Source organism: Anopheles cruzii, chromosome 3 (genome assembly GCF_943734635.1).
Source record: "Anopheles cruzii chromosome 3, idAnoCruzAS_RS32_06, whole genome shotgun sequence".
NCBI classification, from domain to species: Eukaryota; Metazoa; Arthropoda; class Insecta; order Diptera; family Culicidae; genus Anopheles; species Anopheles cruzii.
Window position 1 is genome coordinate 81,967,753 of NC_069145.1, and position 23,176 is coordinate 81,990,928.

Here is a 23,176-nt window from a genome sequence, read left to right on the forward strand (position 1 = left end):
TGCCGTCGTCGCCGGATTATTTAATATTTTTGTGGTCACGGGCAGCGGACTAAACACCTTGGCGCATCGCGCTAACGTAACCACGTGGCGCACCGTGCGGCTGCGCCAAAGATGTCACCAAAGGCAACCGAAATACCTCCGCGTTCTGTGTTGTGTGGTTCGAAACCGATCGCCACAGCTCCAAGGCTCGGATCGACCTCCCGCACATCGATTGTAGCGCCGCACTATCTGGCCCCCCACGTGTGTTACGCCACGCGGTTAACGATGCTGCGCCGTGGTGACGATGATGGCGCTGGCCAATGGTGCCGACGCTGGGCGTAAATGGGCGATTTCAATAATCCTGCGATCGGGCTTTGATCCGTAGCCTCTTCACACACGCCACAGGCCAATTGATGTGACACGCTACGGCCACCGCTGACCCTTGTTCTACTGGCCCTGTTTTCATCCGTTTTGTGTACGCAACCCCAAATCCTGTCCTGTGCTCCGGAATACACGGAAAATAATGACATTTGGGTTGTAGTTCAAAAATGAAAGAGCCTTACTCATACCGATAAAGTTGCGTTAAATATTGTCGCAAAGTATTCGATTCCAGCAGCCTTTCGGCCGTTCGCAACCCGGGTGGAGAATGTGGAGGAACTGGGTTAATGCGGGACTCCGGTGATCTTGGCACATTATAGGGTAATATTTTATTCGCCCCTAATGGGCCCGCGGTTACGGAATGCGCGTTATGGAACCACCGAAGGGTGTCGTTTTTGTCCGGGACTTTCTGTCTGCTTCTCCGGTGACTATTTCTTCATTTGTCTCGAACGGTGAAAGAAAAAGTTTCGATTTCGATCACGGTTCGGGTCAAGGTGGTGGGAATAGGCATTTAATTTACTCATATCAACATATTGCATGGCACCAGCTGTGTTCTTCGGTTCGGGTCTTTATAAACAAAGCAATGCAATGTCGCGGCATTTATTGCCCATTTTTGGGGAAAAGTTCATCAAAACATCGTATTAACGAAAATAAGTTTATGACCGAAGCCTCGTAAACAGAAATGCACTTCTCGTGTGTGCATTAAGCGATCGCACTGCAAACGATCGCCTGTTTAAATTTCTACTCAACTCCGAAATTACTAGCCGTAAAAATTTGGTTTCATTTTATTTTTGGCCTCGGCGTATGTGCATCTTCCACGCACTTCCCGCGGATGAAACGCGTGACTCCAGCGCGCGGCTTATTAAAATATCCCCTGTGCGTCGGATTTATGCGTTTCACCACGAGACAACGGCCAAACAGACACACAAATCATGATGGTTACTCCCGGTGCATGCTGCATTCGGAGCGCCCGAAGATTTTACTTTTTTACTACCGGCGACTCGCGACTAATGAGTGGACCCAGCGTGGTGAAATGATGCATTCCACGAGATTTACTGCGGAAGGCTAACCTACATAGCGCGTGCTTTGTAGTGACATCGGCCCTGAATCGGACTCTCGCATCTTATCAACCGATCCGGAGGTCTCTTCCGGGGCCCCGGCGGCAGGAAGTTCTCGGGGGCCGAAGTGAAAACGAAGGCCACTCAAGGTTGCCTTAAACGCCAAACTCGCCCTTCGCCTCAAGGAAGACTGGATTTTCATTTGACCGAACCCAAGGCAGTGTGTGTGTGTCGTAAAATGGAGCCGTTAAACTAATTTCTTTGTCCGCAGTGTCCGCAGCCCCGGCCACCGGCGACTAATCTCGGTTGAAAGCGAGATCATGATCACGTTAGTGTGTGCGCCACACGACCACACGTTGTTTCAGATTAGGTCAAGATTTTGTCACTTTTGTCGAAGCGCCTTCGAAAGGAAAACAAAGATCACGTTTCGCTGTGCGCTGGTCGCGCCCGTAAAATGCGTGAAAATGAGCTTCTTAAGTGATGATGAGGCTTCATCAGTGGCCGTCGCGCAGTGGTCCGGGCGGTCTCCGGTTACTGATCCACTGTTGAAGCCCCTTCGTTATCCGGCAACCAGATGATGACTCTCGGCCGCATTCGGTGACAGCTTTCGACCGGGCAGCATCCGGCGGTTGCGGGCGGTTGTCATAAAAGACGCCCTGTCCGTCGCTTTTTGACCGACAGACGAAATGGCCAGACGCTACATTCGGATGGGTGCGGTGTGTGTCTGTGTGAAATGAGTGAAAAGCGGAAGCGGAGCGACACAGAATGTCCACGGTGTGACACACGGCGATAAGAAAGATTGGCGTTCCGAACGAAACGATCCGAAGCGTAAAGAGCACATCTGCGACGCGCACGACGCGACGGATACGCAAAGCACGAAGCACACTCGGCCGTAACTGTTTAATTGCCAAGAGCCTTTTCTCGTGTCTCGGCGTGGCGCGGAAGTGTCGTCAACGCGATGCAGTCCCCGACAGCCACCGTCGTCCGGTTTGGGGCTGACTGATGGTCGACGAGCGGAACGCAGTGGCAGAGGCCCCTGGATCCCTGGCAGCAATTTTCTGTCACTTTGCGCACGAAAAATACCGCTTCTCCCGCGGAGAGTGTGACGGAAAATGTCTGCGACACGCGGAAGCACGACTCTGTCCCCAAAACTGCGTGCACCGAGCTCGCCGGTGATGCCCTCATTCCGAATGAAATCAATACGGTTCCCGTGGCCGTTGGTTTCTTGAGATTTTTATGGTCCGTCCTTCGGTTTGGGCGACTTCCTGGGGACATAAAAATTAACGTTGGCGCCGTAAAAAATTAATTAAAATGAAGTGTTTACTCGCTGCGGTTCTCACACACTTGCTTGGTGCCCATCGCTCAACGATGGTTTCAGATTTCGTACCTTTATTCATGTTTCGATTTTTCTTTCCCAGTACTGCTCGACGCGTGTATCACCCACAAAGCCAGAGGACCACTATCGGGCCGTTTGCCGGGCACTGGTCACCGAAACGCTCGAGCTTCGCACGTTCCTACAGCGCGTCTGCCAGGGTGAGGCCGAGGTGCTCCGGTTAAAAGCGCAGGCGGAAACGACCGGCAAGGAGCTGGAAAAGATTCACTTCAACGACTGGGTAAGTTGGTTATGCTTATAATACGTAAAACAGGGATCCTTAGCCACGATCGGTCGGGTTTCCAAGCGAATTCGCGTCTCCGTTTAATTGAATTATCAATCCAACTGCAAAACGACTGAGAGGAGCGAAAACGAGCTGAAGATCGAGCGGGTTCAATTGCAACGAAACTGCGGTCCGTGTTGGGAAATTGTTTGGAAAATTCATCTGTTCAAATTGTCCGATTGCGGCGTCCGGCGCCAACCTTTCGCTTTTCATGCGGCATGGCCGGGCAAGTTTTCCTAATTTAATTCAATTATTTTAATTGTCCGTTCGCGATTGGTGGCGATGATCGAACGGCGAAGGGTGGTGATTAAGAGGCGGTATGTTTCGCCGGCCCCGTTTGCGAGTGGCGATCTCTCGCTGAGGGCGAATCAGTGATCTCGAAATAATTGGCATTGCATTGGTACACAGGGCTAGGAGGGAATGCAAATCGCGCACCCAAGGCGCTGCTTTCGACAGGCCTCCCGACGGCAATTAACATCGCCGTCGAAGGTAATTGAATAGTTTGGCAGAGTCCGACTTTGACAGTGAAGGGTTCAATGTAACGTTTTTCGTTGTTGGTTAATTTAGCCGTTTAATCGGTGCTCCGAAAAGTATGTGAGTTACATCAAAACGAGTTGATAAAGTTATAGATCGCTTTTCATCGTCATCGCTCGAAAGACGATGGCGTAACATCCGTACGGCCGGCCCCTGTGGATGAGGAAACAGCACATTTCACTCATTTCTTTCGCATCAATGTTAAATCATATCCGGCCGCAACGCAAGAAACGCCCGAGAAAACGGCAGGAATGTTTCTAATTAGCTGGTGCGCTCGCTGTGACGCTCTACGACACACGGTGAAAGGTGAATTGAACGGTAAATAGAAGCCCATTAGCCTATCTTTATCTGGCCACCGATGTCTGGCCACCGGAACAGCGTTCTTCCTGGCAACGGGCTTGTCAGCACATGGATGCGAAAAATCGTAACACCGGGGTGCGGTTGAAAATCGAGCTAAACAAAAACCCGAACTCACCTTCGAGAGGAGCCGCCGGAACCGCCGGAGAAAGGAAGCTGAAGGGTACCAAAAAAAATGACAATTGTAAAACACACCCTGCACACATGATTTCGTTTCTCCTGTCGAGGTGGCCGAGTGACGGCCGTCGGCAAAAAAAGACCTAACTAAAACAAACAGACGCGATCCGCCGGAGAGCCTGGGGCCAAGTGAAATTTATGTAAAATCACGCGAAGTGAACGCAACGCGTCTGCTGTAGTGTGGATTGTTTGCGGTGGCTATTAAAAATTTGAAAGAAATATAATGCAAATATGAGGCTGGGCGCGCGCTGGCCGGTGCGGAGCATATTAAGACATATGCGCGCCGGGGACATAAAATCATTAACCGAGACCGTCGTTCATCAGTTCAGTTTTCGTTTCTCGACCGAAAATTATATTGCCCATTTGTTGGGCCGCCGATCGGAGAGAGAGATGCCGAGGTGATCGAGGCATCACAAAAAATGGGCGATGAATAATTGGACACACCACATCTGGGTGGCACCGTGGGCCATCAAAATTTGTACGACTTGGTGATAAAAAGATAATGCAACAAAATGCGCGGCATTAAATTTTACACCACGCAGAGTTGCGTCTGCCGTAAATAGGTAAAGCAGTGTTTTCGCTTTAACTAGGTTTACGGTGCGAAGGTTCAGTGCGGCCTAAACCGGCATATTGCTGTCCGTTCCGCATCGGGCTCGTCACATACTGGGAGAGTGGTCTGAAGAATTTCCGACCTAACAAAGATGTAAGACTGACACTCGTTATTAGCGAATATTATTAGCAATGTGAGCAAATGCGGCAGCCAACGCGCGGGCAGCTTTCTCGTGTCTAAATGTTGATTTTAAATGTGACGAAAATGTTGTTTAGACACATTCATAACCTATCTCCCGCTATTGAAAAACAAATACTTATCGGGGGGTTATGCTCGATTTTATCCATTTTCACAAAAACACTGACATCAACTCACCCGAACGGCTGAACCACAAAATCCGCGCATTCAAAGCTGAATTTTGCGTCGGTAATTGTCAAAAGGTTGACAACCAAATTCACTAGCTTTCATTTAATCGTGCTGCCATCTTCGCATGATGAGGTCGGAAACATATCAGACCACCCGTCCCGTATGCTAAGCTCCCCGGCATCGTTGAAACTATCATGCCCGGACCCTCATCAACCCTCCCTTCAACCATGCCCTCGGACCATGGACTGTTGTTATGCTGCTGCTGATTGGAGCATTAGAGATAATTTTTGAAGGCCTTTCAGCAGCGCGCAAGTCTCCTGCCGGCCCTGCCGCTTCCCTGGCCCTGGCTCTTCGTCGCGGGCCCCTTTCGCTCGGAAGGTCATGAGCAGCGAACCGTAGGATCGGAAGACGGCACGGAAATGGGCAAACATTCGCAAGAAAATCTTCGATCGTTTCCTACGATAAACACGCAGCCAAAGTGCGGCAGCCGTAACTTTCCTCTCCCGTTCAGGGACCCGACCCGAAATTCCTAACATCAAGCTCGCGACGACGTGCGCTGTTGCTGGAATCATGGCCACGCGAAACCTCCGGCCCCGAAAGCCCGCGCCCGCGTGCCTCGTGGGGTTGGGACAATTAAGGGTACAATTTTCCTAATAATTTCCGCTTGCCCAGCGTAGCGCACAAACCGGGCCACAAACCGAACTGTAACTTTTAGGGCCCAGCACCGCAGACGGGTGTCGGCGCGCGCACACGGATGATCCGGCGGCGTACGGTGAAGATGCCGCGCACCAGTTTTCTGCGGCATTATGCTCAATTACCATAGAAAGCGTCACTAAAATGATTGTGCCGATTTTTTCTCTCCACTGGCGCTGGGCCATGGTGGTGTGGTCGTTTTATGTCGCTGTTTATCGTTGCACGGGGCTTTAAATTGCACCGCGCACCGGTGGTCATTTATGTTGTTCGGTACCGTTTGGCGTTGGTGATGAGTTGGAAAGCAGACAGCAAGCGGACCGATTAGTGATGCTGAGTGGGATGGATTGGCTACGTTTGGCCACAACGGCGCACTGCCGAAAAGGGTGTCCCCTGTGTGTATCTATTCGTGCCCAAACGAAAGACTTCAGTGCGCAAGACACGAACCCGCAGAATTATTGAATCGAGCCCGCTGCTTTCAGTTTTCAATCGCTACTCTCTTAATGTGAGTTATTTTGATGTTTTCTGTCCACTGCAGTGGCATTTCGGATGCCCCAAAAAGGGCCGGGCTTCTGCTTCTTGCCAGACTGTGCTCCGGTTTTTGTGGCAGGCTTCACTCCCGTTACGTTCCTGCCTGCATGTCTATTTTCCTGTCAAAACAACAGGTTAAATTCCATGATACTCCGCCAGGCGGGTTGCGTAAAGCGCCGAAGCTTGAAGTGCAACGCCAAAACGCCCAAACGACGACGACGGCTCGCCGTGGATCGCGCCTGACGTTCGTCGCGGGTGAAGGTGAAAGTCAGGTTCCATTCGAGCGTCAGCACAGCTTCAGTTGCAATGTTGCATCCGGTAATTAAAGGATTTTGTTTTTACCCGCACGCGCACCACACAACCGGCGGGGACAGAGCCGGGACAGAGGGGGGAAAATAAAATAAAAAAACAGCAGCGATCCGCACAACATGCAGCCTTTTTTGTGTGTGCGGCTGGGGAAAAACTTGTTCGCTGCAGCCAACATGAATACAAATAAAACCGAAATAAAAGGAGGAATCAGATGGCGTGAAGAAAACTTCTACCGTTACCCCCGTGCCGTCAGTTGATTCACCTGCAGACCGACGGCGGCGACCGGGCAAACGAAGTTGTTCGGTGCATTTCTGCACCGCGCACTGCACTGATCGGTCCATGATCTCCACCCTTCACGGCGGCGGCGGACACACGGCGGAACGACGACGACCACGCGCGCCCTGGCGCGAAAAGGAAAACCGAAAACGGCAATCGCATCCGCTCGCCGGAGTGCACCGAATTGCGCGGAGCGCGATAAGGTGCCGGGTGAAATGGCACCGAAACGACACGAAAGAATTCCGTACTTTCATTAATCTTCGAATAATACATTTTTCTCCTGATTGCATATTTTATGCTGCAGACACACCGCCGTTGTCCGCCGGCTCGTCGTCGTTCGTCGCTCCCCGAACGGGCGCCTTTTCGTCGGCCACGAACTCGACGTTCAAAATCGACGGATGCATTTTTATCGCTCCCCTCAACCAGTTTGCACCTTTTGCTTTTAATGTACCTGTGTGTTGTGTGTGTATTTTTGTTATTATTTCGGAATGCTGCGGCGCGCACCGCTCGGAACCGCCGGGGTGCCGTGCCACCGGTGGATATGATTTGCTGCGCCGTCTCGGAAACCGCGACCAAACGACCGCCGGTTGGTGTGTGTGTGTGTGTTAATGTTCCTTCACTCCAATTTGTCCTCCATTCCGCTCCGGCAACGGCGCTCCAGTCAGACGACCAGAGAATCTGGCAGGCACTGCAAGTATGTGAACTGTGTTCGGTAGAGCATTCTGTTTTTTTTTTCTCGCGATACTTTCATTCATCACTCTCCGGCCACACCGATATGTTATCGTTTGCCTGTTGTTTTTGGAGCTTTGTTGATTTACATTATTCGCTTCGGTTGGTTTTGTGTTTGTGTGCCGTTGAATTAGTTCGATAATTTCTCAACGCTCCGTCCGTCTCCGTCCCGTGTCGTCTTTTATGGTACCCAGACGCAGCTGCAATTTCCTACGCCGGATGCATTTATCTCGCATTGGCGCGAGGCGGGGGCCTCAGGCGCTTTCGAGTGGCTGCCCTTTCCCTTGACCCGTTCGCGGCACCGTTCATTTATTACGCCGCGCTCTCGACTGGCTGGTTTCCTTCTAATTTGGTTCAAAAAATGACAACGTTGCCGATGTCCCGTTCGCCGGCGCGCGCGTATCTAGTCTCTGCGATGACGATGACGATGGCGATGATGATGAAAATCCTCTTCATCCGCTCGGGAAAAAGTAATCTATTTCCGTTTCCCCGCCACCGGCCGGACGGGTGATTTGGCCGACGAACGGGGACGATCGACTGTCGGGTTCCGTTTGTTTTATCGAGAAATGTGAAAAAGATGGATTATGATGATGGTGTGCTCCGCTCCGGTTGCTCGCGGAACCGAACACACTCTGCTTTGATCTTCATCGACGCACGGTGGCCGCCCGGATGAAGATCATTCGCCCGCCAGATGTGACGATGATGATTGGTAGTAAATAAATGAATTACCGTTGCCAGGAGGATGTCGTGCAACGCACTCGAGGTCTGTTTGATGATCGGCGCGCGAAAGTGCCGCACTCGGCAGAATCGGTAACATCATCCGATCGCCCAGCGATCGGTAGTTCTGTGGATATTTTATTTTTATGCCAGATTATACCGTTGTCGGCACTGTGTCGGCATCCTGTTAACGCTAACATTCCCCGTGACCGGGGAACAAAATAGTCCCCAAGCGGGCTGCGCGGGCAGCAATAAATCATAGGCTCACGGTGGGATACTCTCCGTTCGTACGACATTTGGCGTTCCAGCGCCGCGATCTGCTACGCGCACCATGCTACCGTTCGCCCCTTGCTTGGTACGAGTTCACGCGTTTATGTCCGCGAGCCCACCGAACAGGGCAGGCACTTTTCATAAGCGGCTTACCTGGCCGGCAGTATGAGGCACTCCGCTGTCGCCTTTTTTTCTGGTAACAAAACTCGCAGGAAGGAATTGAGAAACTTGTGGCTCCAAACGGCTCCAAAGTTCTCGCGAGGCAAAGTTCTATGCAAACGAGTGGCCAATCATGAAGCACGCGATCGTTCTGCATCATTTCATTGAGCCCTTTGCGGCCGCGGCTTTTTGCAACCGGAGAATGGTTCCCCGAGCATGAAACAGATTGTGACGCACCACCAGCAGCGGTTGATATTTGGCTTTGTGTGATTCATGCCGATGGCGGGCTGATGAAATATTGCCGCCAAGCGGGCTTAAAGCGACATCAAAGCAATGGCCTCTCGATGGTTAGAATGTCTTGTGCAAAGTCCTTCTGTTCGCTGCGTGTGTGTTTCTGTGGTCCTTCTTAAATCTTATCTTCAATGCAGCAAAAAGTCAAGTCAAGAGGCATCCAAAGGACACTCAAACTTTGTGGCCGGCGATTAGTTTGTCTGGTCGCTCGAGCCGCTGTCATCGCCGACCATTCAGGATGCAGGAACGATCAATCGGTGGGACAGTTTCCCAAGCAATGGCCCATTCGGCCAACGGCACGGAAGAATGTTGTTTGCATCGGTCACCCAGCGCACCAAGCGCGGGTGCTGCGAGTGGTCCCCCACTGGACGCAAAGCGTCGAATGGTGTTTTTTCATTACATCTGTCACCACAATGTCACGGCGCCCCCCCCGGCCGGTGCGCGGCGGTTTCATAACGAACGTACATTCCATAAATTCTGATACATTCACCCAACGCGCGCGCGCGCACGTTGATTCTGTCCCTGCAGCGGTTCGAGAAGGGCTTCGTCGGGCGGGCTGTCGATCAGTGATGGTTCCATTTCGTTACGCATTCCGCGGCTGCGCAACATGGGAAGGCGCCACCTTGTCACGAGACTACCATTTATCACGTGCCGGAGTTTGGTTTCCTTTCGCCATCAGTTCCCAACTGAGCGTTTGCATTTGTGTTCTCTTTTTTGTTTTTATTATATTTATGTCGTATAATTTCAATAGAGACACTCCTATTTCGTTCGTCTGCTTCGAGAGTCGTTAACCCGTCGTTCGTCCCGTTGTTCCATTACAGGCCCGCTTCTGGATGCAAGTGGTCGATGAGCTGCGCCGTGGTGTGCGGCTGAAAAAGATCAACTTTTCGCGCACTCCCATCGAGTATGAGCTGACGCCGTACGAGATCCTGATGGAGGATATCCGTTGCAGGTAGGTGTCTCGCTAACAGTCAAACAGCCGCCTCGAACTGGGCCATCCGGCGCCCCACTCGAAAGGCGGCCCATGGTTCGGATGGGTCCGAAAAACCTTGACGCAAATCAATCGATTGCGCTGTCCCCTCGGGGCCAGCGGAGCCGCGACGGCGTCATCGGCGACAAATGCACGACGCGACGCGCACGACTTCTCCTACTTCTATCCGGCCCTTCGCTTTCCGGCTCACCTTTCGCTCTCGGCCACTAAACTCCTCGGCCTCGTGCCGCTCTGCTCCCGTTTCAGAAAGTACAATCTACGCAAGGTTATGGTGAATGGCGACATTCCGCCGCGGGTCAAGAAGGACGCACACGCCGTCATACTGGAGTTCATCCGATCGCGGCCACCATTGCGCAAGGTGAGGGGTCGGGTTTGGTTGGTTCTTCCGGTGGCGTTCCAAACGGTTTCTAACGAACCGTCGTCGTCGTCGGTTTTTGTTTTTGCTACTTTTCGTAGGCATCGGAGAGAAAGCTGGCACCGGCTCCGCTGCGACGGATTGCGACCCCCCGCGAACAGCTGCTGGACTCGATCCGGAAAGGGCGCGTGCTCAAACCGGTGGTGCATCCGAAGCTGAAGTCAAGACGTAAGTAGCGCACACCCAAAGTCACCACGGTCAAGTGCAAGTGCCTTCTTTCGGCAAAAGGCCGGTACTAAATATTAATTGCCCGTAATGTGTTCGTGACACGTCCCGTGTCACGGTGACCTTAATTGATGTTTAATAGTTCGCTTTCGTCACACTCGCCACACGCACCCACACTAAGCTGGCCTGTGGTCAGTGTGGTGCAATGGCGCCACTTAAGCCACTGCACGCACGCACCGCACGGAACGTGTCAATCACGGCGCACGCATGCACGCGACGTGACCGCGCGCTGGTGCAGACAGGGATTTATTAAATTAATAACAAAACGTCAGCAATTTCTGCGATGATTAATCGTCTCACTTTATCTGTCCCCGCGGCGACCGCGGGGAAGGGCTCTGCGGTGCGGTGAGTACCGTTGCCGGGGCACACAGGTTGTTGAACGGCATCAACGGAACCAGTTTCCGTGCGTGGTGTTTCTTTTTTTGCACCCCCCGCCCGGGGGTAATTGGTTGGCCGAGTCATTTAGCGGCGGCCAGTGTCTTGGCCAAACGTGTTTCCGGTTTTATTGGCACCCCCGGTTCAGCCGCTTCCCCGTTTTGCTGTGGCAAATCCTAATCGCGGCGTGGTAACACCTGGTGTCCTGGGCTATTTTTAATCCCGATATAGCCACCCACCGTCCGACCGGTGGCGGCGTTTGTCGTTTGTCGTCGCGTTGAAATCTTTCGTACGCACGGTGGCGCAATTAGCGTCCGATAGCGGTTTGTGCTTGCGCCATGATTAGCGAACGCTCCCGGTTATTCCGGTCCCCACTCCGGATTTTTTGCAGTTTTCGGGAGCCGCAGCCGCGCGACGGAACAAAATGGTTCTCCTCCGGTGCCGAGATGCGCCCGTTTTGAAGCGATCTTTCACTTTCTCCGGGAAACGGGAATAGAAAGAAGCAAAACGGCGGGGGGAAAACGGAAGAAGCTGACGCAAAACTCATCATAAAAATGGCGTGCGGCAGCTCGTTTGCATATTTCCCAGCTCCAGACAGCGGCTCGGTTGACGGGGTGCTCGGCCTGGTCTCGGACTGACAGACAGCACCCGTGCGTGCGTCTCACCCAAGCCCAAGCTGGGAGCAGATTTTTCCGTTAAAAATGCATCTTTCTACTTGCACTTTCTACCCGAAACCGTCCGTCCACGAGGCGCCCGACGGGGATGTTGGTGGGCGCGCGTCCCCCTTTTTGTTTTATGCATGAGCTCGTGGCCATGCTCGGCGCACGCTGCTCATAGAACGAGTGCACTGCGTGACGTGCGTGGGAAAATTGTATGCAAAACTCGACGCGAAAGTGCCAAAAGTGGCTGCTCCCAGTGCACGACGATGCCGCAGCATCCCTTTCTCCGTGCCCGACGGGTGAAAGAATGTTTTCCACGTTCCACAGCGTTGATGATGACGCCGGGTCGGGTGGCAACATTGTTGCACATTAGCTAAACAAGCAACGCGCGTCGATGATCGCCCGATACGGCGGGTGATTATGATGGTCTTGGCCGTTGGGAAGAAATTTATAACACACATTGGCCCACGCCCCAACATATAGCACAGCACAGATACAACGACACCGTTTGAATGGTGTGTTTGCGTGTGCGTTGCCGACGGCGCGACGTAATGGCTTCATTAAGCATTAGCCAGCAGCCTCTGCTCTTGAGCATTACAACCGCATCGTTGTCGTCGTCGTCGTCGTCGGTTCGCTCCCGATCCCGATCCCCACGCCCCCCGGCCACGCTCGATGAAGTCATTATTTGCATATTCACTGATGCGTTGCCGAGAGTGTGTGCTGTCAGTTCCCGTCGAAATCATCTCACTTTTCGCTGCCCAACTCGCCCAATTGTTGGTGAACGAAACCCGGTGAAAGGTACCCGTCGGGGCGTCGTCGGCAGCTCGAAATTGAGTGATTGTATTAAAGCGCTTTATTTGCATAGCCACAAGCCGTCATGATTAATGATCCGCGCGGCCGCTTGCCGCGGGTGCCGGTATTGTGGTGGTTTTCCGGTAAAAAGTAAGCAACACCCAAACGATAATCGGCCAACAGACGACTGGGGCCACCGCCGACAACAAGCTACCCTCTAGCGCCCGATTTCGGAGGGGTTACGATTTAAATCCGGCACCAAATCCGGTCATTATTGATTTCGCGTGGCGCGCGGCTCGGCTGGCCACCTGGGCACCTGTTGCGGCCGCCTCTCAAGGATTCATTTCGTGCTCATCACTCACAATCATTCTCTCGTCTCGTCCACACGCAGGGTGCAATCAGCTAACACTTTCCACCATCATTCCGCTACATCCGTTTCCGTTCATCGGCTTCTGTAAGTACCGCACCCGTAGGGCTCGAAATTGGAGGACTCGGTTCGTGTTTGGTGTCGTTGAACTGTCCACAGTAGCTTAGCTGGTCGTATAGTCTTTTCTGTGTCCTCTGTGACCTGTGTCTGTCCCGAAACGTCTCTCTCTGTCTCTGTGTGTTGTGTCAACGTTGTCCCGTAAGCGCATTCCTTCGTTAATCCTGTTGTGTCCTGTCAAACGCATATTCTCATTATTCCCCTCCAAAGCACATCCAAACCGATGATGGTTTCCCATCACTGTGACATGCGACTGCACCCCCGGGGGGTGCACTATTATTGCACCTTTGACCGGACCGGACATTGGTATCGCTCGGCTTTGACATCGAACGTCACTCACGGCGTCACGCAGCGTCGGCGGGGTCAGCCGTCCCAGGGTGACCCAGATCGGTGCGTTGAGATTCGATCGAGGGCTACCTGTCAACACCGGTTGTTGTGGGCTTTCAGGTTCCATTCAGCAGCGAACTTTGCCCAACCGGACGGCAGTGACCCGAGGAACGATCGAACGCGCACCCTGACGGGGCCGCAGCATTGATCGGAGCTATGCAAATGCTGTCGCGCAGTGGGTGCATTCTTGGCCATAATGGGGCGCGCTTGTTTCAGGGCTCGTTGCGCACGCAAGGTCATAGCAGGGACACATTGTTTGAACTGTCCAGTGACTTCCTTTGGGTTAGTCATTATTTTTACATCAAACTAAAGCACGGTCCGACCATCGTCGATCGACCAACCCCGAATGGCGGAGCAATTATTTTCGATTCCTTCTCTAAATTCCTACTCCCCATCGACGGGCGGCCGGCCGGTGTGTGTGTGGTAAAGACGGCGACATGCCAACAACCTTTTTCCGGTGGTAAACATCCTCATCGCTCATCGGAAGGGCGCTTACGAACACCCCGCCGTATTGACCGGTGGACCCGGACCAAGATGGGGCCGGATGATGGTTGCAATTTCCGTAACCTCGGCCCTTCTTTTTCGGACGCCATTTCCCGAAGCGACTCACGGATTTATTTTGTGTGTTTTTTTTTTGGTTACTCGGCCGTGCCTCGGTAAATTGAATGAACGACGGTCCGTGGTGCGCCGCACCGTGGCCAGCGTCTTTGCAACCCCGTCTTTTTTTGGACCTCCAACCCGAAGCCTTAGGGGTACCATCGGGGAGCATCGAAGATTAATTATCGATGCTTTGGGGCGCGGGCTTCAGTTTTTGGATGGAAGGTTTGTCCCACGGGAAGCGACGGGACCGCTCGGTCGGCCCCGGGGGTCACTCGTTCAGCGGTAATATCCGGAAGATCCGGAAGATATTTTACCGCAGGAAATCACGATGGAACCGTTTGTTATTATGTGTGCTCGCATGGGTGCTGGCGATCGCTTCGTGTCACCCGCCAGGAACCGTAGGGTCCGGAATTTATCGGCGAATTTTGCAATATTTTACAAAATTATCGACTGCAAGCGCGCAGGACGGCCACCCCGGCGGGCTCAAAAATCCCCGGAAGGATCGAATCGATGCCGGTTCCATTTCCACGCTGGCTCATTAGCGGCGGTGATGGACCCCGGCATCCGGGGGCGCAGGGCTGCAATAAAAATCTCTCACGGTCCGGAGGGGGGGCGGTGCAATGCGGCCACCGGGAGCAGCAGCGGTATGCAGCGTGCTGCTCATCAAGTGTAACAACAATGTTTTGGCATGACTTTGGCCAGGGAAAATGAAACATAAGAAGCTAAGAAGCGATGCGAACAACAAAAAACCGAACCTTCGCTAACAACGTCTTCCGGGTTCCAGTCCACGGCACGAGGTATTAGCTCGGGCATAATGGCTGCCAGCAGCAGCATCTTTCGCCGGGTCTTATTGTTGGCCAGCGCTTTCGTCGGTGGGAAGCCAGATAGCCCGCTTGGAAGCAAGATGGTTCCTCAAAGTCTAGCGGGACACACCGACGGCCACCAGAAGCTCTCCGGTTCTCCTCGGCACGGCTGTGTCCCGAAGCGATCCGACATCGGGAGTCTTTGTCGGCAGTCTAGGTCACTGGGGTGTGCTTATGGTATCGTGATCGCGATCGATGCTACCGTTGAAGGCAACGATCATCGCTGATGATCATGATGATGATCATGGTGATGATGATGTAAGATTGTTCTGTGCTTTGTACACCCTTCTGCGTCTCTCCCGGTCACCGGAAAGCCGGCCGGACCGGCCTTCGGGAACGGTGGGAATCGTCAGTGCAAATTGATGTGTTCCCTTTCGCGAATTGGCGGCCATCTTTGCCGTCGGTTCCCATCTTCCCATCAACCGGTACCATAGCGCACGATGCTTTCCTTTCGGCGAGGATCGCTTCACGTTCACGGATAATTGTTTGCGCGGTGGCTTGCGTCAAGGTTGGTGGCTCACGATCGCCGTTATGCAAGTGGCACTGGGACAATGGCTGGAACACAAGGCATGCTTTCCACAAGGAAGCGATCAATCTGCCGCGACTGGTACGGAAGGTAGAATGGAATGTCGGTTTGCTGGCTTTCTCAGGATTCTATGCTTTCACCGGCAGCCTCAATTCGTACGATCCTTTCGAGGAGTGAAACTCATTTGCGTGAATAACTCCGAAACGGCCAAATATCATCTTCTTTTGGCAAGTTCAACGAACCGAAGACATCTCACCATCTTAAGGAGCTTACGACCGAACTGGCTCTCGATTCTGCTCCCAATTATCGATTCAAAGATTAGCAACACGACACGGCATGGCCGTCGATTTCGGTCCGTTGGAGACCGCGCCGTGGTCTGTTAATTAATACATTTACCGGCGACCCGACGGAGCTTGGGCTGAGGCTGTAGAAAGATATAGTTTATTGACGCCGATGCCGATGGCCGATGGTCGTTTGTAGCGTGTGTGTGTGTGCGTGTAGTCCTCTGGAATTCCGTCGATGGGAAGAGCACCGCTCAATGGCAACCGGGTTTGTGGTTTTGTTTTTCGCACAACACTCCACATCCACGCTGGGACCTCCGCGGGAGCGGAGCATAAAGAATCTATTTTAATTTCAACCCACCGACCGGGGCCAGGATCGGAGTGCGATATCATAATTTGTGCTACGTTATGGGCGACAGGCGATTCCGTTGAAGTGGTGAGCAAGTTATGCTTTTTAATTTTCAGCTACTCCCGGTTTGGTGTCGGGGCCACCACGACCGCGGCCACCAAACTAGGTGCGCTAGGCGAGATTGAGTGGGCCGCGCCTGCACCTGCTGAGGCCCCCCCGCCAGGGTTGTCGAATCAAGCTCACCGGAGGGGTGTGTGCCACGCCGTCCGTTGATTACGGCAATTAATGTTCATGTTTTCCACCATTTTTTTCGTTTCGGCCCAGACTCCGAAACGAAGGCACCCGGGACTCACAACAAACCATCACACAAACAAACAAATTAAAAAGCACGATACATCATTTTCCTAATGATGATGGCACGCGCTTTCGGTTGATTCATATTTCGGAATTTCCACTGCATAATCAGCCGACGGGACCGACGCGTGGACCCACTGCTAGATGTTATAATCCCAATCCGGGCCAGGCCTGATTGTTTTCTCCCCGAGTCCGGGGATCCGAACCAGGTCCAGGATAGAATTGGGTTGGCTGCTGCGGAGGGCTGGCTCCGATTGAATGCAGATGGCTGTTGGCGGGGCTTTATGTAAGGGCCCTTCGCAATGCTTAACCTGTCGCCAGCGCCGCTTCACGAGAAAATTGAGGCGAGCGCGCGATCATCGACGATCATTTCTCTGCGGCGGCGGGATAATTAGCATAAAAAGGTGCTTGTGCCACGCGCCTTCCAGCTTGCACTGCACGACGAGACTCAAATGTTGTGTCAGACGTAAGATGCCCAGCGTAAGAAAACAAGCGTCTTTTGTTAACTGACTTGATAAAGTCCATGTGTGAGCCAACTAACGATTCTAGCCAACGATAAAAATTGGCAGACACTGTACCACACACGCGCCAAAACTCTGATGCCCTGGCAAAAGAAATGTTACGGAGGTCATACATGATGACACGCTGCACCATGCCCCGGCTTCGAATCGGATGCAACAAAGGCACACACGCAGACACAGATTCGTAGTTCGTAGGGACAAAAGGGAGAAACTACACAACCTACCGCACTCGGCACGACACGACTAACCCACATTTCGGTGTCATCTTCCTTGGCCTACAGCAGAGAGACAGAGCGAGAGATAATGGTGCTGTGTTGGGTCCTCCTGCGAGAAGTGGAGGATTATGGTTTGTTGTCAGTGGCGTCGAACAAAGCGCCGCACGGCGACGGGCAGGCCTTTCTCCCAGTGTCCCGCCGCCCGGTTCGCTCTTTTGCTTGTGAGATTATGATTCATTATCATCGGTTCCCCGCGGGAAGGCTCGTGTGTACCTTCTCCCGTATCAGCCCCGTCTTACTTCATCGGCCCTCGGCAGCATAGCTTTATGTTGCCGCCCAGCCCCCCGTCTTTTGTCAGGCGTCATCGGAATGCAAGCCTCTTTCTCGGGTCTTACTTGGTGCTCTGTTGCGATGGAGTCCCTTTTTGGTGATCGAAAATTTTGTTAAATTTATTAACTGTTTCAAGGAACAAATACTATACTCATAGAACCATAAATCATCAAACACTGACAATCGGATACTCATTTAAGATGTTTACAACGGGTTATCAATAGCATCTATTACAAAGCCTTCCCTGTACTCCACTTCCCGAAAGTGGCACCGGATAGTGCCGTAATTGTGTTTCGCTAAGCAGCGTATCTTTTGCTGATTGCTGGCGAAAAGTAATAAATCGAAGAATTTAAGGGCTTACGCTTACGGGTCTACGGGGTTGGAGTTTTCCCTTTTCGGCATGCGTTGCATGGATGCATCATCATCTTCGCCCCATAATCGACTCGTAAACGTCGGTCTACATCGCCCCACAACACCACACCGACCGTCATTACCATAAACACCGCCACTAATGATGTTGCTATTCGAGAATAGAGTGGTCGGAAGCGTAGCGTCCGTGCGTCTTCTGCTTCCCGCGCCGTTCCGAGAAGAGTCTTCGTCGGGATCGTCGGATCTGTACAGCGCCCCAAACTCTCCCTCGATCGCCGAATCCCACCGTCGTCTGTTCGAATGTCACGGAATCCCGGCCATCGTCCCGGCCATATAGCACACGGTCTCGCGCCCACTGGGTGGGTTAGTGGGTCTGTGGGTCTGTGGCGATAAGATCGATCAAAGGCATCAACCAATCAAAGGTCCCGGAGTCTCACCTGCAGCGTGCGTGGTCCCAGCCGTTCCACCGCCTTGGTGTTCCCTTCCAAGTGCAACCTCAATTTGTTGTCGTTCGGGATGCTGTCATCGTGCGGGACTGAGACGACCGGCGAAACCCACCCTTTTCGGTTCGGTCCGCTTCGCCCCGTTCGCGGTGCCCATCGCACAGGCACGCGCCCCGGCCGGTCGGTCCCTTAACGCCCTTTTCTACGGTTTGTGTATGGTTCACAACTTTATCTGAAGTTATTGATCATGACAAAATTGATCCTCTGCGCCGGCCCGTTGGATAGTTTTGAATGGGATGCAATCCTGAGGGGTGTCCTCCCCCCCAAAGAGGATCAAGGCTAGCGAATTGTCGTGGTGCCCGACGGATGGCTCTCAACTAGATTAACACACTTCGAACGAAGGGAGCGTTTCCCTGTCCAAAGAGCTATGAGCTGTTGGATTGAGTTCACGCCACGCGTCTCCATTCGTTCCATCACACGGCTGGAGCTCGTTCCAGTTATGGGGATGCTGAGAAACGTAGTCAAAATCTTCGGTTTATAGAAATACGTGCCAGACCATAACTTTGGCTTGGCTGTGCGATGAGAAAGTCCAGTTCCCGGGCGGGAATTCCTGGACGATAATCTCGTTAATGTCACAAAGCACCACCGCAGGTTTCTAATTGGCGCTACGGGCCTACCCCCGATGGGTGGGCTCTTGGGGTGACGCCTCGATATCTTCTCGGTGATCTGTCGATCGACTTCGTCTCTGTTGTGGATCTATTTGGTTCTAGGCGCTGCATATTTTAAAGTTTATTGACTGTCTAAATCGCAGAAGCTACCGGAGATTTTCTGCTACTCCCGAGATGGAATGCCTCAAACGACTTCATTTTGTCCTTTGTGCTGGGCTGAGCATTGGAATGGAGCTCATCACCGAAACAGCGGGACGACAGTTTATGGGAGCAACGGTAAACAAATGCTCTGGGTGATTATTCTGATTCTATTATCGTGGCCCGTACGGGTTATTGTGAGCTTTGAAAGCGAACATTAAAACGTTTGTGTCGTTTTTCGTTCGATAGCTAATGAATGCTATTTACTTTCGGACACCACCGATTGGATGTGTTGTGGGGATACAAACCTACCATTATTCCATACAATGTTGGGTTATCGGCCCTTGCGAGATCTTTGCCTTTTGTAACTGATTCCCAGAGCCATCCGTCGTCGTTGTGCTTACAGCACTTTTCACGCCAAACGCTTGTCAATCATATTAAACCGGCTCTACGTCTTCCTTATTCTATTGATCCTTCCATCACGTATCAACTCGAAAGGGCCGGTGTCGAACGAAACACATGCCGCCGCCGCCTCCTAGAGGACTAGCGCATAAGTTTGTTGCACGGCACGGCTTCGGCGAAAGAACGCAAACCTGACACGGGTCAGGCTGCGGGTTATGCAATGGAGAAAGAACGCGCCGTGCGATCGATGAGATAGCCATTTTCGCCAAAAGCCTATCAGTCACCACAAACGATGCACGTCGTGCCGCACGGAGGGCCGCAAGAGGATACTTTCCCGAGACCGGGTTCCGCCGGTCGGGAAGATGATGCGCAACATTCTGGTTGACATCGATCCTGGTTAATTGTGTTCAGCAAAAGAGCGGCGCGAAAAAAAGGGGGGAAACGATCATTAATAACCGCTATTTATTGCCAGCCGGCAACGTATTCGATGATTCGTTTCTCCTGCGCCCTGTCAAGGCGTCAGCGGGCTTGCGGGTTGCAGCCTTTTTTTTCTTAACAAACCGCTCAACGGAAGATGTCTCAATTAGCCGTTTCGAGTGCGTTCGATTTTTCCGCGTGCGTTGAGTGAGAGGATGTCGCGAAGGAATTTGTGGTAGTAGAACAACTTTTACCTCTCTCGGCAGCGTCTTTTGCGGAAGCGGCTGCCCGCCGTGGAGGAATGTAAGTGTCCTGCGTTTCTTTCACGGATTGGAAGCCCTTCGAAAACCCCCCATTAAAGCCATTGTCATCTGTCCGTTTGTCGATGTGCCGTCGATGCGGAAAAGTGCATCCCCAAGCTGCTGCTGTCACCAAGTGCAGGATCACTTTCCGTTTCTTCCAAAGAGGTTGGCAAACAAGTTGTGTTTCCGAGTGACCCACAAACCGGTAGTGCCGGTGATGGGATTGTGATGAATGTGGAGATTGTGGCGAGAGCATCGCGCATTCGCCGTTCGATCGATGATTTGTGACTCATTTGTCACTTACCATTCGAAAGATAGGAATGCGCTGAGGAATATGTTTATGGTATCTCTTGATAGCCCAACAATTGTTGAAAGATTCCGTTATTTACGGGAACTCATTTAGGAAGGCAGTATTGTGATATTATTAACGTTGCCATACAACGGTGATTATATTTCAAGAAAACTTCGTTCTTTGGTTTTTGTTGGGTGCGCTCGACACGGACCCGACGTCTCTGCATAAAAGCGAAGCACATTTTTATGATCGGCATACGTTTTTTTCTTCTTCTTTTATTGGATGCCCTGTCGTGAGAGATTGGAACTTTTACGACTATCGATATTCCCCTGATACAGATCATATTAGAATCTCAATCGTCGTCGATCGCCGTCGATCGCCGTGTCTGCAGAAGTCTAAAGAGAAGCCCACCCGATGGCGATAACGACCACTGCATGCACCTACTGTGGGTGTCTTGCTCCTGGAGAGGCCTGCGGTTTGTTGGCCATAAAAATCATAGACTCGAACTTTTATGGAGACATTTTCCATTTGTACCGTTTCGACCACAGTCGTCGAAGACACGCCAGACCCACCGGGCGATCGGTTGATTATTAAATTAAATGAGCAAGAACACCATCTCGGAGAAAGGAGCCGAATTTCATCGTTTTATGATGAAAGTGGGAAAAACGTTCTTTCTGCTGCGCCGAACGGCGTGAGCACAATTTAACAGCCCTTCCGGGGATTGGCCTGTGTGCGGCCGAATGGGCGAAGCAGAAGAAAGACACATTAATTTATAAATTTAATTTTCTTCATAATGCGCCTCGCTTCCTGCTCGATCCGATCCTCCCGCGGGGGGTCGGTAATCGTATGCAAATTCTTTCTATCTACCCGTACCGAGCGAGCATGAAAACAGTTCCACGCCACATTATCGCACGCGGAGAATCTTGATGGATGGTCGGTTTGTGACCGAAAATGTCCCATTCTTGACCACGTTTTAGTGCCGTTCCGCGTGACGGCACTCGTCGACGGTAATCACAAAGAAAGGCTGCACCGAGATGCATCCGAATGTGTGTATCTTCGTTTTCTTTTCTGTTTCGTTCATTTGCGTTTATTGCGCTCAGACCGGGTACGCGCCGTGGTACCGGCGGCTGCGGCTACGCAAAGTGTCATCGCGATTTTACATGCTGTTACGAAACGATGAGCCTCCATTTGCTTCCCATAAACCAAGGGACGGATGGCCATTTCCCCGGGGCGTGTGCGTCCACCGTCCGGATGAGCCGGTGATTAGCCAGGAGCAGTGCAAAATGCGTTATCGTGCCTTTCGGTTCGATCTTTCGCTTCGCCGCTCGGTCTTGCGAAGCATCTTGGCGAGCCCGTGGCGAAAAAGGGAACAATGTCTCATAAACAAGTCAAAGACTCTTTTGCTCATTGCCATGGAGGTCTTGATGCTCTAGGGGTCCCATTTGATGTGTGCCGGCCGGCAGGAAGAAGTTCGCGGTGGAATGCATTTTAAAATTCACTGGTTCCGCCGCGACTTGCGGGGCTCAACGAGATGGAGATTGGGACGGGTTGGACGGGTTGGAGGCGTGCTAACGGTCGTCACAATAAATCCGTCGCCAACCGCACAAATCTTCCCGAAAGCGAAAGGAGCCCCGGGGTGGATGTGTAGCCGGTGGATGTTGCAAAAGAGAATGCAAATTAGACGCAAATCGGTTTTGGTTTGGTATGATATTTTAATCTCCGTCAGATAGCACCCATAAATGTCGCTTAGGCTGAGTTAGAGAGGCTTAATCGTTGAGTTACTGCTGGGAAATGAGCTCCACGGTATTAAACGTTGTTGACGTGTCATTTAGCAGAGTTATGCTCTCTACTCATCGTGCCCATTTTGCCAACTAATAAACATCTCGGGACATTTATGCCTAGAAGTTATGCATAAATGTTAAATTATGTTATGTTATGCAGTTGTTGCACCTGGGAAAACTAACCATCGAAGCTCACCGCACCATTTTAACCACGCGTGCCGTGGTGAGCTTTGGGTGAATAAAGCTCTCACGTGAGACAGTGGTGCCCCTAGCGGACGGTAGCAGAACTCAGATCCATAAAAAGCTCATCTATAAAAAGCTCTTCCATAATGGAAATGTTCGGAAAAGTTCAAAAATGGCAAATTCGGGCAAAGTGAGAAAATGTCCCTCCAAAGTGAGAAAATTCTGTTGTGAGAAAATTGTTGGCGCTTAGGAATGGCTTCGACAATCTTTCGCCGCATTGGATAAAACATTTACCGTATTTATTTCGTGGTCCTCCTTGAAACGTTTGCTTTCGTGCGTAATTTGGCAATAGCGATTCGTTATCTAATTGCCAAGTTAAGCGATGTTTTCTTGGCTGAAAGCCCGCTTAAAACAGAGGCAAGCAGAAGTCCTGAAATAATAAAACCCCGTCTCCCCCCGGCTTAGCTACAAGACGACCACGAAATTCAATTATCCTTACACCGTCCGCCATTTGACGGGCTGGCATTTTGTTGATCCTTACCGAGACCGTAACGTTTATTACATTAACCGCCTGCGGATTTCTATCGATTCCGGTCCGGAACCAGAGGAAGGAAGTATACAAAATAAACCGAAGAAGAGCGCATTACGTGGACGGCACATCAACAGGACGAATAAATTATCCTCGCTGGGCCGGTGTCACCGAAAAAGCTTGCGGTAGCTAGACGGTCCGCAAAAGGGAGGGCTAACTTGTTCAACACAATCGCAAAGTTTTCCGTAACGAAGGTCAA

The 23,176-nt window shown here is 51.9% G+C and overlaps 1 protein-coding gene across 1 annotated transcript in view; it reads left to right on the forward strand.

The window, feature by feature from the left end:
* Window positions 1-23,176, forward strand: part of LOC128271138 (protein spire) — a 99,632-nt gene that overhangs the window by 60,739 nt on the left and 15,717 nt on the right. The window contains exons 5-10 of the mRNA XM_053008577.1: window positions 2,834-3,028; window positions 7,522-7,554; window positions 9,848-9,978; window positions 10,264-10,375; window positions 10,474-10,600; window positions 12,875-12,937. Of these exons, the coding sequence (XP_052864537.1) occupies window positions 2,834-3,028; window positions 7,522-7,554; window positions 9,848-9,978; window positions 10,264-10,375; window positions 10,474-10,600; window positions 12,875-12,937 (661 nt within the window). The remainder of the gene's footprint in view (window positions 1-2,833; window positions 3,029-7,521; window positions 7,555-9,847; window positions 9,979-10,263; window positions 10,376-10,473; window positions 10,601-12,874; window positions 12,938-23,176) is intronic.